This window comes from Schistocerca piceifrons, chromosome 2, assembly GCF_021461385.2.
Source record: "Schistocerca piceifrons isolate TAMUIC-IGC-003096 chromosome 2, iqSchPice1.1, whole genome shotgun sequence".
NCBI lineage: Eukaryota > Metazoa > Arthropoda > Insecta > Orthoptera > Acrididae > Schistocerca > Schistocerca piceifrons.
In genome coordinates this window covers 101,368,148-101,383,536 of record NC_060139.1, presented here as the reverse complement: position 1 = coordinate 101,383,536, position 15,389 = coordinate 101,368,148, and the positions used below count along the sequence as shown (strand labels likewise).

Here is a 15,389-nt window from a genome sequence, read left to right as displayed (position 1 = left end):
CCTTTGGGGATATCTGAAGGGCCTTACGTATGAAGCACCTGTTACACTGCTGAAGGACCTTAGTGAGAAGGATTGTTGTGGCAGCAGGATGTCTTCGAGGTACACCAGGTATCTTTGAGAGAGTGCGCTGTTCAATGCAGTGTCGATGTCTGCTCATATCTCTATGAATCTGGACAAAACATCAAACACCTCCTGTAGAGGGTGTCCACTTGTAGCATGTGACTGAATAACTGCAATGCCATTTAGTAGCCCCGGATGGCCTTTGCCACCTCTCGTTGCTGTGTGATTATTGCTCCTTGCTGAATGCTCTATGCACCATATCAGTTTGTAAACATATTTTTTAATGAACCTGTATATTCGCAGCAGGATCTCTACTCTTTCATGCCGTCTGATTACTTCTTCAGAACAAGATGAGAGATGGTGACTAAGGTCTGATATTTTCTTTTATAATTACACTGTGAAGCTGTTGATTAATAAACTCCTTGTAATAAAACATTTTAAAATCATTCCTCCCCCCCCCCCCCCCCGCCACACACAGCTTCCCAGTTCCAAAGACATTGTGTTTTGTATGTGTTCCCAGATTGAATTTCATTCATTTCTTGTTAAAAGACCAAATGTTAGCAACTCAGTATCGATTTCTTTTTATTGGTAGCATTTTTCCTGATCAGATGGATTGTAACAGTTGTGTCATTTCATCTACATCTACATTTACATCTACATTGATACTCCGCAAGCCACCCAACGGTGTGTGGCGGAGGGCACTTTACGTGCCACTGTCATTACCTCCCTTTCCTGTTCCAGTCGCGTATGGTTCGCGGGAAGAACGACTGTCTGAAAGCCTCCGTGCGCACTCGAATCTCTCTAATTTTACATTCGTGATCTCCTCGGGAGGTATAAGTAGGGGGAAGCAATATATTCGATACCTCATCCAGAAACGCACCCTCTCGAAACCTGGCGAGCAAGCTACACCGAGATGCAGAGCGCCTCTCTTGCAGAGTCTGCCACTTGAGTTTATTAAACATCTCCGTAACGCTATCACGGTTACCAAATAACCCTGTGACGAAACGCGCCGCTCTTCTTTGGATCTTCTCTATCTCCTCCGTCAACCCGACCTGGTACGGATCCCACACTGATGAGCAATACTCAAGTATAGGTCAAACGAGTGTTTTGTAAGCCACCTCCTTTGTTGATGGACTACATTTTCTAAGCACTCTCCCAAGGAATCTCAACCTGGTACCCGCCTTACCAACAATTAATTTTATATGATCATTCCACTTCAAATCGTTCCGCACGCATACTCCCAGATATTTTACAGAAGTAACTGCTACCAGTGTTTGTTCCGCTATCATATAATCATACAATAAAGGATCCTTCTTTCTATGTATTCGCAATACATTACATTTGTCTATGTTTAGGGTCAGTTGCCACTCCCTGCACCAAGTGCCTATCCGCTGCAGATCTTCCTGCATTTCGCTACAATTTTCTAATGCTGCAACTTCTCTGTATACTACAGCATCATCCGCGAAAAGCCGCATGGAACTTCCGACACTATCTACTAGGTCATTTATATATATTGTGAAAAGCAATGGTCCCATAACACTCCCCTGTGGCACGCCAGAGGTTACTTTAACGTCTGTAGACGTCTCTCCATTGATAACAACATGCTGTGTTCTGTTTGCTAAAAACTCTTCAATCCAGCCACACAGCTGGTCTGATATTCCGTAGGCTCTTACTTTGTTTATCAGGCGACAGTGCGGAACTGTATCGAACGCCTTCCGGAAGTCAAGAAAAATAGCATCTACCTGGGAGCCTGTATCTAATATTTTCTGGGTCTCATGAACAAATAAAGCGAGTTGGGTCTCACACGATCGCTGTTTCCGGAATCCATGTTGATTCCTACATAGTAGATACTGGGTTTCCAAAAACGACATGATACTCGAGCAAAAAACATGTTCTAAAATTCTACAACAGATCGACGTCAGAGATATAGGTCTATAGTTTTGCGCATCTGCTCGACGACCCTTCTTGAAGACTGGGACTATCTGTGCTCTTTTCCAATCATTTGGAACCCTCCGTTCCTCTAGAGACTTGCGGTACACGGCTGTTAGAAGGGGGGCAAGTTCTTTCGCGTAGTCTGTGTAGAATCGAATTGGTATCCCGTCAGGTCCAGTGGACTTTCCTCTATTGAGTGATTCCAGTTGCTTTTCTATTCCTTGGACACTTATTTCGATGTCAGCCATTTTTTCGTTTGTGCGAGGATTTAGAGAAGGAACTGCAGTGCGGTCTTCCTCTGTGAAACAGCTTTGGAAAAAGGTGTTTAGTATTTCAGCTTTACGCGTGTCATCCTCTGTTTCAATGCCATCATCATCCCGGAGTGTCTGGATATGCTGTTTCGAGCCACTTACTGATTTAACGTAAGACCAGAACTTCCTAGGATTTTCTGTCAAGTCGGTACATAGAATTTTACTTTCGAATTCACTGAACGCTTCACGCATAGCCCTCCTTATGCTAACTTTGACATCGTTTAGCTTCTGTTTGTCTGAGAGGCTTTGGCTGCGTTTAAACTTGGAGTGGAGCTCTTTGCTTTCGCAGTAGTTTCCTAACTTTGTTGTTGTACCACGGTGGGTTTTTCCCGTCCCTCACAGTTTTACTCGGCACGTACCTGTCTAAAACGCATTTTACGATTGCCTTGAACTTTTTCCATAAACACTCAACATTGTCAGTGCCGGAACAGAAATTTTCGTTTTGATCTGTTAGGTAGTCTGAAATCTGCCTTCTATTACTCTTGCTAAACAGATAAACCTTCCTCCCTTTTTTTATATTCCTATTAACTTCCATATTCAGGGATGCTGCAACGGCCTTATGATCACTGATTCCCTGCTCTGTACATACAGATTCGAAAAGTTCGGGTCTGTTTGTTATCAGTAGGTCCAATATGTTATCTCCACGAGTCGGTTCTCTGTTTAATTGCTCGAGGTAATTTTCGGATAGTGCATTCAGTATAATGTCACTCGATGCTCTGTCCCTACCACCCGTCCTAAACATCTGAGTGTCCCAGTCTATATCTGGTAAATTGAAATCTCCACCTAAGACTATAACATGCTGAGAAAATTTATGTGAAATGTATTCCAGATTTTCTCTCAGTTGTTCTGCGACTAATGCTGCTGAGTCGGGAGGTCGGTAAAAGGAGCCAATTATTACCCTAGTTCGGTTGTTGAGTGTAACCTCCACCCATAATAATTCACAGGAACTATCCACTTCTACTTCACTACAGGATAAACTACTACTAACAGCGACGAACACTCCACCACCGGTTGCATGCAATCTATCCTTTCTAAACACCGTCTGTACCTTTTTAAAAATTTCGGCAGAATTTATCTCTGGCTTAAGCCAGCTTTCTGTACCTATAACGATTTCAGCTTCGGTGCTTTCTATCAGCGCTTGAAGTTCTGGTACTTTACCAACGCAGCTTCGACAGTTGACAATTACAATACCGATTGCTGCTTGGTCCCCGCATGTCCTGACTTTGCCCCGCACCCGTTGAGGCTGTTGCCCTTTCTGTACTTGCCCAAAGCCATCTAACCTAAAAAACCGCCCAGCCCACGCCACACAACCCCCGCTACCCGTGTAGCCACTTGTTGCGTGTAGTGGACTCCTGACCTATCCAGCGGAACCCGAAACCCCACCACCCTATGGCGCAAGTCGAGGAATCTGCAGCCCACATGGTCGCAGAACCGTCTCAGCCTCTGATTCAAACCCTCCACTCGGCTCTGTACCAAAGGTCCGCAGTCAGTCCTGTCGACGATGCTGCAGATGGTGAGCTCTGCTTTCATCCCGCTAGCGAGACTGGCAGTCTTCACCAAATCAGATAGCCGCCGGAAGCCAGAGAGGATTTCCTCCGATCCATAGCGACACACATCATTGGTGCCGACATGAGCGACCACCTGCAGATGGGTGCACCCTGTACCCTTCATGGCATCCGGAAGGACCCTTTCCACATCTGGAATGACTCCCCCCGGTATGCACACTGAGTGCACATTGGTTTTCTTCCCCTCTCTTGCTGCCATTTCCCTAAGGGGCTCCATTACGCGCCTGACGTTGGAGCTCCCAACTACCAGTAAGCCCACCCTCTGCGACTGCCCGGATCTTGCAGACTGAGGGGCAACCTCTGGAACAGGACAAGCAGCCATGTCAGGCCGAAGATCAGTATCAGCCTGAGACAGAGCCTGAAACCAGTTCGTCAGACAAACTGGAGAGGCTTTCCGTTCAGCCCTCCGGAATGTCTTTCGCCCCCTGCCACACCTTGAAACGACCTCCCACTCTACCACAGGTGAGGGATCAGCCTCAATGCGGGCAGTATCCCGGGCAACCACAGTCGTAGTCCGATCAGGGGATGCGTGGGACGAGCTGGCCGTCCCCGACAAACGCTCATCCGGACCCCCACAGTGATGCCCATTGACAACAGCCTCAAGCTGTGTGACCGAAGCCAACACTGCCTGAAGCTGGGAGCGAAGGGATGCCAACTCAGCCTGCATCCGAACACAGCAGTTGCAGTCCCTATCCATGCTAAAAACTGTTTTGCAAAAAACTTCTGAACTAATCTACAGAGAGCGCAAACAAATCGACAAAATTTAAACGGTTGTTAAAATACAAGATTGCCTAGTAAATGCAGTAATGCTGCTACTTGCGCACTGCTGACACTGCTCGGCGGCGGAAGGAGACTAAGCGAAATTACACTATTCAGGTACTAAAACGCGGTGCTACAACTCTCAAATACTATAATACGCCCGAAATTTATGAATTAAACAATCCAAGTACCAAAAACACGCAAAGAAATTAAGAATTAAACTATGTAACAAATGAGTGAGCTAGGAGTATACGACTTGCTGCTCAGCTGCTTATCCAACGGCGGCAGGGAGCACACTGACTGACCAACCGACACTGTCCGTTCAAAACAAAAACAGAAGACTAACGACTACGCGAATTTACACTATTCAGGTACTAAAACGCGATGCTACAACTCTCAAATACTATAATACGCCCGAAATTTATGAATTAAACAATCCAAGTACCAAAAACACGCAAAGAAATTAAGAATTAAACTATGTAACAAATGAGTGAGCTAGGAGTATACGACTTGCTGCTCAGCTGCTTATCGAACGGCGGCAGGGAGCATTATGTAATGCTAGACTTAAGTTATAATCTTGTAAGTAATTAATTCAATCTTATTATTTGATACAGTCTTTTTCCTAATCTGATTTTTAAATGCCATTTCAGCAAATTACTCAGAGCAATTGTGCTATGTCAGTTGTCTTAGTATGTTGATGCAACTGATCGGCCACCAGTCATAGCTTTAAATGTATATTGCATTATCATGGCTCGAACTTTCACAAAGTCATATTCCCCTTTTGAAAGCATCATTTTATTACAAGATCAATAACAATGCAAAAGTTTTATGTATCTTTTCAAGGCCATGCCTCATTGTGTTAAATATGGGCTGACAATACAGGCTTCGCCAATTTTGACTGCTCCCATAATCATGACAATTGTACTCTCTCTTTTGCCTATATTATTTCTTACAAGCCACATTTAAAAAATTAACATACAGAGGTAGAGTGACTATATCCCCCCATCATAGGATGTAGATGGTGTGGAACCCCAGCAGCCACTGCTTCACAGCCCAGAGGCAGCGAACACAGCTGTGCCATAAGAACGGCAACCCGGCACAGCATGGACATCATAGTATGGCCAAGCAGTGCCCACTAGCATGAGCTGGACAGGGAGGTTGAAATACTGCTGGCTAGGGCTGAGTTTCCAGAAGAACTGAGTTTCTTTACTGCTTCGAAACATCTGGAATAGAGGCTGATGACAGGGTCCAGCTGTTACACGACAGTAGGTCAAACTGCACATGCATACTGAAGGCTGACCCACTCCCAAGCCGTTGGCGTAAGAGTATGGTGGAATGTAAGCAGGGGCTTCTGCTGACTTGCTGTATTGGCAAGGACCTTGTCCCATGGACAGACTGTGGCTGTTGCTAGGTAATGTTTCTGGGCTGTTTCCCATGCTGCTAAAGTTCTATGGCGGTACACTAAGTATATTACAATAGTAGTGAGTTTTGTATGTTTGCAAAAAGTGAAATCGTGAAGCTGCACGACAACAGGGAAGCTGCATGAAGCACTGTACTATTTAACTAATAGCAGCAGCTGAAGGAAAGTCTAGGTAGTGGCAGTAGTAATATAAACTTTTTATAATTTTAATAGTTTTATTGTCTGTTATTGTAGCAGCAACAACAAACAATGTTTTAACATTAGTAATAGCAGTAGTTATTAAGCTCAACCGAAAAGACAAAAACCTGTGGCTTTTTCTGACACAGTAAAGGGAGACCTGTCAAGAGCAGAAAGAGACACTGTAGGAAAACTGAAATCAGATTAAAGTATATGTAACTATCTAAATTGTAAGAGCAATAGTAGTAGAAAGAAAAAATGTATAGAAAATTATTATTCTATACACTGTAAATTTAATTCAATGTTTAAGACAGGGAAAAAACATTAAGGGAAATAACAATCAATTGATTAGCATGGAAACACACTTAGCCCACATGTAATTATGTTTAACGACACATTCCCTACTTGACTTGTTTCATATTTATAACTTTTTACAATTTGGAAAGTGCTTCAATTAGTCTTAAATGCTGGAGAGACTTTTTTTGCTTAACGGGAACACGAAGACAATAACTAGGGCTGCACACAGCATGTTTCTTTCACAGAAAGGTTGTAGTCCAAACAGCAAGCAATGAAACCAGCACTCGACGCCTTATGAAGGCACTTAGAGAAGTTGTCAAAATACCACAGATAGAACAACAATAAACACTGATCTAATCCAGACACTTGGAAATCACAAATATCATTGATGCAAGCTTGAAAGATGACAATCTGGGGCACTGGATGGAAGCAGAATTTCTGATCACCAACGCAGTATACCCAGGATAAAAAATGGGAGCCTCTGATTAATATTCTGTATGTATTAGTTTATGTGATGATTAAGTTTACACTTACCACACATAACAAAAATCACTTCTACACAATGGATCTTTTCTATGGCCTTACTTTAGAACTTATTAACCTACTGCCATAACAAGTAGGAAAAAAAACATTTATTCATACAACTAGCCATATGCCTTGTAATTATCTGTTAACTGCGGGCTTTAACAGTTTTCTGGGAGCTGATGCTCAGCACCATAGATACCATTGTTTTATCCGCCATGGGAAGGCTTACCTGACTACTACTGTGAGCTATATTATTTCTGGAAGTAACTAATGTGAATACTCAATTCTCTTTTATACTTTAAAGAGTGCGGTAGGCCTACATACAGCAATGAGTATCTTGCACGACTTGAATGTTTTCAGTGTAGAATATATCTCTGTACCTGGCACTAAGTGTGTCACCTTTGTTACGAAAATTTTACAGCAGTCATTTTGTACACCATAAACTTCAAAACATATCAAGGAATTAGCAGTCACAGCAAAATTTAAGTTCTCAGGAATGGTTTAGCTTGTCTAGGCATATCAACTCTGTGGATGGCAGAAGCTATCCAACAACAGAGAATTACTGGCCATAGACCTCATTATCACTGCCATCCCACCAATACAGGAAGCAGACATCCAGCATCAGTAGGTGGAATTGATCTTAAGTTTCTGTCCCCCTTCTGAAGTCAAAGGTAATTCATACACTGTAATGATTACAGAACTTTCACCAAGTCTTAATACACAAAACCTCATAAATTTCAGATTTTCTTGGTGAGTGGCAGACATAAGATCTATGGAACTAACATCTCAGGCGACAATATTAATTCACAGTAGTAGTACAAAACCAGGCTGATACAGTACAAACGTCATAATCTTTAAACATCTGATACTATAAACTTACCCAATACAACTGACTTTTGGGCCCAAAAATGCTCTAGGCTAATCTTTGACTTTGTTAAACATAAAAGACAAACAAACCATTAAAAACAAATTTCGGAAGATCGGACCAAGAACGACATTTTTTTACATTTAATTTTTGCATAAAAAATCACACACTAATTTCGGATGTCGAGAATCTCTGGAAACGATTTAACAAGATGCAACTTTTATGATCAATCGTGTATAATAAATTATTTGTTTCGCTAAAATTTAATATGTATTTCAGATTCAAACACAAATAAGCTTCTCCATGTATACTACTTGAACCTTACCTCTGCCCTTGGGAGTCACTTCAGTAATTAACTGTTCAGCTGTAATATTCTGCACACCACGTTCCTTAACTATCTGTCTACAATGCATCAGGATCTGGTCTCGCCATCCACTTTCAATCAGTCGTGTTCGTAAAAGTTCCTTAAACCTGTAAAACAAGTAGTTGGTGAATTGATTGAAACAATCGTCCCAGTGTTTTTCTGCCAGTCCACCAAATTTGTTAACATCGAGTATAGATTTAAGTGTCGGGAAGTCGTTTCTGAAAGTATTTGTATGGAGTGTAGCCTTGTATGGAGTGTAGCCATGTATGGAAGTGAAACATGGACGATAAATAGTTTGGACAAGATGAGACTAGAAGCTTTCGAAACATGGTGCTACAAAAGAATGCTGAAGATTAGATGGGTAGATCACATAACGAATGAGGAGGTATTTAATAGAATTGGGGAGAAGATGAGCTTGTGGCACAACTTGACAAGAAGAAGGGACCGGTTGGTAGGACATGTTCTGAGGCATCAAGGGACCACAAATTTAGCATTGGAGAGCACCGTGGGGGGGTAAAAATCGTAGAGGGAGATCAAGACATGAATACACTAAGCAGATTCAGAAGGATGTAAGTTACAGTAAGTACTGGGAGATGAAGAAGCTTGCACAGGATATAGTAGCATGGAGAGCTGCATCAAACCAGTCTCAGGACTGACAACAACAACAACAACAACAACAACCAAATGAGAACCTTCACTCATCACAACTTCACCTCTCCTTTTCTCCAGACATAATAAACTTTTGTTGATATCCCGGTTCATGAAGCATTGCTACGGGCGTTATCCACTGGGATGATCCTAATTTCACGTCTAAACCTTCAGTTCACACTCCACAGTCTACTGCATCCACCACCTGCGTTCACTATTCCTTTGACACAAGTCAGTCACAAACCAAACCGCCAAAGATGTTACACCGGTTCAAACAGATGGAGTTTGAACCAGTTATCTTTGTATCGAGCATTCGGCTTGCAATTTCACAAGCAACAAAAACTTCCACATACGACCCATCGCCACAGCCTTCAGAAACAAACAAAAAAGACCGATTGACACTAAACGCGAGCGGAACGGACCGTCACGTAACGTCACCGTTAAATGGCGCATTGTTCACACTATACGGAAGATCAACACGACGTCAATTCTCTAAGCCCGGCGTCGAACGGAGAAAGTCAGGCGCTACAAAAAGTCTGAGTATAGTAACGAAATTGAGGCATGACCAACGATAAAATTTGTTAATAACCAAATAAAACTTACAGTGAGTAGTGTTTACCAATTTTGTTCGGTAAATTACTGGGAAAGAGAAACAATTACTTGGTAGTGAAAATATTTACTTACAAACACATCAAACAATATTTATAAAGGAATACAAGAGATTATTTTACTTATCCATTATGTGTTTTTTCTTATGTAGGCAATAACATCATAAACAGCTTTATTTTTCTTCCTCAACAGAGCTGATTATTTCACTCAATAAAAGGTTTCTTTTTATTGAAAACTGCTTCTTCGGTTCATACTATGATTGAACTTACTGCATTATAGTTAGAGGAATAACGGTACCATAGAACTCATCAATTTACCCTGGAATCACGTGAAGCTCAGAGTGCAACCATTTCATAGAATTTCCCCCCGCCCCCCTCATAGGATATAAAATATTTATGGTTTGTGTCATACAAACATAAAACCTAATATGCTCCAGCAAATGACAGATGTTCTCTGAGGGTTATTGTGAGGCAATGTAGTCACCCTCGACTGCCACAGGAATGAGGAGTCATTCAGATTGTACATACACTATAAGAGGAACTCGCTCCTTGTGTGAAAAATTCTTAAAATTGGAGAACATTTGCACAAACCATATCCTGGGTAGAGCAATCCCTTTTGTGCTCTGTCAATTAATCATTGTGTAAAATGAATCCAGGCACTGAGAACAAATGTATTGTGCATTCTTATACGCAGTCAGTTGAGAAGAAATAAGGTGGGAGATGTTTTTGATCCAGCAGTAATGGTGTCAAGCGTAATCAGAGATGAGCAACAAATTGACATGTTCTTAGTGTTGACCTGCGAAATGGAGAATAGTGGAGGAGTTGGACAAACTTATGCTCAAACTTCTTCTTTTCTGCACATCACGCTTCTGAGGCTTGTCTTTCTTCTTCTCCAGTTTGTATACATAATTTGATATATTAGGATTCTAGATCTCAAATTCTGCAACGTCTTGAAGTTTGTTGGGGAATGCAGTTCCATGATATTTATAACACATATGAATTACTTATAGGATATGAATTTTTCTCAAAATTGTTTTGACAAGCCAGGAGAGATCACACAAAGCAAGTGTTGTCAAAATTTTTCACATTAATCATAGCTCTTTTATCAGCTATATGTCTCAGAAGAGGGATATATTAGGTTGGTGCATAAGTTGATTCTACAGAGATATTTAAAACATCTTAATGACGCTTCTTACAAAAACTGTACAGTCAAAGAGATATAGAGTCGTGAAGAGGAAAACAAGTTAGTTGTTTACCTCATAACTACTTCCAAAGTACATTATAGATTGTCTCAAAATGAGTTATCAAAATTTCCATTTCATTTTGGTACATCCCAGAATAAAAGCATGCCTCCAAGGAAGCCAAAAAAGCGGAAAAGTAGGTAAACAACGGTACCTAGAGTTCATGAATGGTTAAGACTAAGAAAGCCTGAAGCAACAAACCTAGCTCATTCAACAAGTTGTAATAGGCACATTGTTCCAATATTCTTTAGCAATTTGAAATCAATACTGGACAAAATAACTTAAATACCAGAAAAGAGGGAACTAAGAAAAAGAATTATGGATGACTACTTCCGACAACGACTCCAGTCCACTTCTTTTGTGTGCTAATAGTGACAGTGTAACGAGTTGGAATGGCTTTTAATTGCAAAACCAAGCAAAATAATAAAGCAGAAAGCAGAAGATACTTCATATGATGTAGGCACAGACTCACAGGCAGCACTACATTCTGGACAACACTTGGTTGGAAAGATTGTTTGTGTACATTATGGAGGCTGAACTGATATTTTTAAGAAAGGGATGAATGAGTGGAACATTTGTATAGCCTTTAGTAGACGATGTAAGTGAAATTTTCTAAGAACATGTTCTCCTATTACTCACAGAACCAAAGATCCACTCTTCATCCCCAAGAATAGAATATGAATTAAACAATCCATTCGATAACACCTTGTAATACACATTAACAACATAGCAATAGAGATTAAAAATACAAGAATGCTACATTGGCTTAAAGCAATGAAGGTAATTTTTTGCTTTTAAATGTTGACGAACATAAATTTTTTGGCCTTAGTTTTTACAATAGTAAAGTTAATCTTATGTGTGTTTATTCGGATGTCCAGTTTATTAGCCCTTTGTTTACATTCAATTAATTCTATTTATAATATATGACTTGTTAACTTATTTTAAGCTGTGGCTCATGGTACATGACCACATTGTATCATCAGCCAAATACAACATTGTGGAAAATAATCTCTATGATAAAGCGTTTCAATAAATTAATTACACTTTGTCATTCAGTTAATAGGAAATAAGACAAGTAATGAAGCAGTTAAATAAGCACATCAAAACATAGTTACTGCATCCGCTATGATGGTTCCAAAAAAACCCAAGATACAAAACCATTCCTATATAAAAATGCACATGTATTCAAATGCATCGTTGTGTGAAATTTCAAAGCAATCAGTGAAGAACTTAATGAGATTACGATTTTGAACAAATTAACTCTTACACCTACATAAATAAAACTGTAAATGTTCATTTGTTCAAACATTTAAATCTCTGAAAGTTCTTCACAAATTGCTTTAAAATTTTGACATAACATTGCATTCAAATATGCATGTGTTTTTATACAGGGTGAGTCACTAACTATTGGCACTCTAAAATAATTCTGGAAGTACGATGGAAGCTGAAAAGTTTGTATGAAAAATGTTGCATAGGACAATAGGGGCCATAATATGACATTGGTTTTTTGTTGCTAGCTTGGGTCGCTTTAGAGATATGAAGGTCAACTTTTTTTTAATGGGATGCTGTAGTTTGGTACTTATTTTCTGATAGTGGCTGTCGAGATGAATCCAATGATGTGTAACAGTAAGGTCTTTGAAGGACAACAAAGGAAACTAAGTTAGTACGGACATCCTTTTACAGAACGTGTTCGGAGTTATGACCATTGGTATCAATGCAGTGCTGCAATTTTCTGATAATGGATTGAGTGGTATTCCTTATCACATCAGCACTTATCGACGCACATGCTCTGACAATTCTCTCTCGCATATCTTCAGGTGTAGTTGAAACGTCTTTATAAACAATGTCTTTTACGAATCCCCACAAGAAAACATCCACAGGCGTCAAGTCTGGCGAACGAGGCGGCCAAAACACATCTTCTCCGTGTCCAATCTAAAGATCTGGGCATTGTCTCTGCAACTCATTTCTAGCCATCAGCGAAAAATGTGCCAGACACCCATCATGTTGATACCACATTCTGTTCCTTGTTCCTAGCCCTAGTAGCCACAACCAATCATGTAATGCCATTTTATTAGTCATAGTATTTCAGCAACTACATTTTTCGTGGATGAATTACACTTCTCACAGCCCAGCATCTACTTCTGCCTTATGTACCCTTTCTACTTTAGGTAGATTATTGCTATGTATTTTACAGCACTTTCTGTTTCTGTCAGTAGCATAGTAGAACAGTACTGAATATCTTTCTCATGTATTCTAACTCTAGTGTCAACTCCAATTTTTCTGCAATTCGCCTCAATCTACCAGCACTACTAAATTTTTCTTATAGACAGATGGATCCTATAATTCTGTGTATTATGATAAAAAAGAATGTAGTTTCCTTGCAAGAATCGAAGTAAAAAAAAAAAGAAATCACACCCACTTTATTGTTTGCATAGCATTGTCACCATGCAGCTCTCTCCTACAGAAATTCAAAAACAGTAACCCTAACCACCGCCACTCCAGCCATCGAACTGGCCCACTCTGGAGTGAAAGGTTTCAACTTGATAGCAGTCTCTCCACCACTCCAGAAAGATGATAGATGATACAGACCTGTATGTTTTACCAATAGCACTCTGTGAGGTATAAAATGACACATTTTTAGGCCATCCAAGTCGGCAAACAGTGGTATTGTCTGTTATTTCTAAGTTTTAGCACTAAAACCATGATTCGTTAACAGCGACCAGTTTTATCGGAGGAAGTGTTAATATCATGATATAAACATATTAAGAATTGACCTAACTAGAAATTATCTGTCCCTATACAGAATGTCGATGTGTGGTGTCTCACTTCAACGAAAAACAGCGACATCCTTTGGATGTATATGTAATTATACAACTTTTTTTGCTATTTCCACAATGGCATCTCTAATGTAACATAAACTATAAAGAATATCAAAAACACACCCTTATCATTTATATCCAAAGTATTGTGTGTAATTAGTAAATGCTTTCGAAAGCATCTTTTTTTTTTTTTGCAAGTGTGGCAAGAATGAGATGAACTTGACAGATATCCTGTATTCCCAGCTTGTACCAGAGTTTTTTCATATTTTACATGTTTTCCATATTTTCCATATTTGCAGAATTCAAAGTATACAAAAACATATATTTACGAAATATTACTGCATGGCGATTGAAGCTAATATGAAACAAAGAAGAATAACTATGTTTTAAAGCTGTAATGTATATGGTTAACGTTATCGTTATGTCAGGGCATTGTACGTATATACGAGATGAATTTGATGTTGTGACTGGGTTTTTAAAGCACTATGGAATTCCTAAATTGCTTCTCTCTGATACATCTGGGAGGAGGAGGAAAGACCTATTGCACGGCAGGATAGAGACAACAACATATACTTCTGCAAGACAGAGTCCAATGTGAAGTACTGAGAAACACTAAACACTTAAACCACAAACAGATCCATGGTCACAGTAGTTGACATGACTAGGTGTAAGAGATCACTTCAACAAATACACATTCCTTGCAGTCATGTCCTGATGTCCACATGCAGTGAACCAATCCCCACATACACCGTCAAAGTCAACACTCAGATGTCAGAGAAAGCTGCTGCTGCGACCACAGCTGCAGTCGTGGACACACGTATATGCCAGAGTGCACCACTCCCAGCCATGGAGGGCTTCTGGTGGTGATTGGATTGGTAGGAATTTGGATGTTATCAATATGCTGAATGCCAACACTTGGCAGTGACCAATATTGAATCTCTGTATTTTTCACAGAGAGTACATGGAACACATGCCGTCGTGGAGACTGCCAAATGCATACTGAGTATTACTTCATTATTCAGGTATCTGGAGGACGCCACCTCCAGGTCTTGCCCCTGCTGCTGCAGGCAAGAACCGACTAGCCGGTCGGCTGGAACTCTTCTTTGTACCAGGAGCTCGCGAGAGCCCTAAGCCGGAAATGCCCATTCGTTCCAGCCACAGGCTACCTCCACCATGCGCCCCACTTGCCAAACGGTGTTTTCCTAGGAAATCAGCCACATATTTATCATTGTAATTACAATTAAATATTACGATTGTAGCCACAATATGATGACATTCGACAGTGCGTGAAGTATCAGAAACACCTCCTTCTGATGGCTGTGGCTCTGGATATGTCAATATCTAAATCTCACTTGTGACTGGACATTATTTTCCATATAAAATCCTTCATGGCCCTTGCGGCTATCAGTGCTCTGAAATTGCAATCTCCCACGTCAAACCCCCACCTGCCTTACGACCAGACGTAGTCATTTTCTTCGCACGTGTCAGGACAGTGGCCACAGTAACTATACACCCTGACATAAACATTATAAGCCTGCCGAGCACAGTGAATCTATCACACGTCCCCTACTACCTTCAAATCTTCGCCAATGACTGAACGCGGTTGACACCAAACAATACTGAGCAAAAATCCGCGATGGACTGACATGCCTCGGTTGTTTTTCTTGTAATCATTAAAAGACATCTCCATAGGATACAACGAAAGTAAGAGGTTGAATGGAAAGACTTGATTTCAAATAGCAGGCAGCATCTCCCAGAGCGCGTAAAATTACAGATCTGTGTAGTGGTCATTGGATTT

At 40.6% G+C, this 15,389-nt stretch overlaps 1 protein-coding gene across 1 annotated transcript in view; it reads right to left on the bottom strand.

Moving 5' to 3' along the window:
- Positions 1-9,201, bottom strand: part of LOC124776732 (transcription and mRNA export factor ENY2-like) — a 53,059-nt gene extending 43,858 nt beyond the window's left edge. Inside the window, exons 1-2 of the mRNA XM_047251851.1 lie at positions 8,989-9,201; positions 8,237-8,382 (exon numbers count right to left, since the gene is read on the bottom strand). Coding sequence (XP_047107807.1) covers positions 8,237-8,382; positions 8,989-9,044 — 202 coding nt within the window. The 5' untranslated portion in view covers positions 9,045-9,201. The remainder of the gene's footprint in view (positions 1-8,236; positions 8,383-8,988) is intronic.
- Between the last annotated feature and the right edge of the window lie 6,188 nt (positions 9,202-15,389).